Source organism: Penaeus monodon, chromosome 23 (assembly GCF_015228065.2).
Source record: "Penaeus monodon isolate SGIC_2016 chromosome 23, NSTDA_Pmon_1, whole genome shotgun sequence".
NCBI classification, from domain to species: domain Eukaryota; kingdom Metazoa; phylum Arthropoda; class Malacostraca; order Decapoda; family Penaeidae; genus Penaeus; species Penaeus monodon.
The window spans coordinates 25,748,720-25,748,943 of NC_051408.1; the positions used below are offsets into that span (position 1 = coordinate 25,748,720).

General features: G+C 46.4%; 1 protein-coding gene across 1 annotated transcript in view; it reads right to left on the minus strand.

Moving 5' to 3' along the window:
- Positions 1-62: 62 nt before the first annotated feature.
- Positions 63-224, minus strand: part of LOC119588191 (glutamate receptor 1-like) — a 36,914-nt gene continuing 36,752 nt past the window's right edge. The window contains exon 8 of the mRNA XM_037936894.1: positions 63-169. Coding sequence (XP_037792822.1) covers positions 63-169 — 107 coding nt within the window. The remainder of the gene's footprint in view (positions 170-224) is intronic.

A 224-nucleotide genomic window follows, 5' to 3' on the forward strand; every position in this document is an offset into this window, starting at 1 on the left:
TACTAGCACATATTTTGCAATACCACCATATCACCAGGCTGTCCTTCGCTGCCAGTTGCTTTTCATGTCAGTTTATGGGGATTGGCGTTTGCTGCGTCATCGAGCAGGGCCGTCCTCATCGTCTTCTTGACGTGTTCGCCGACGAAAACCAGAAAGCTCGCCGCCATTCCTGGAATTAGTGGCAATCAGATTATATCTAGCTGTCCTTTTAATTCATATATTTG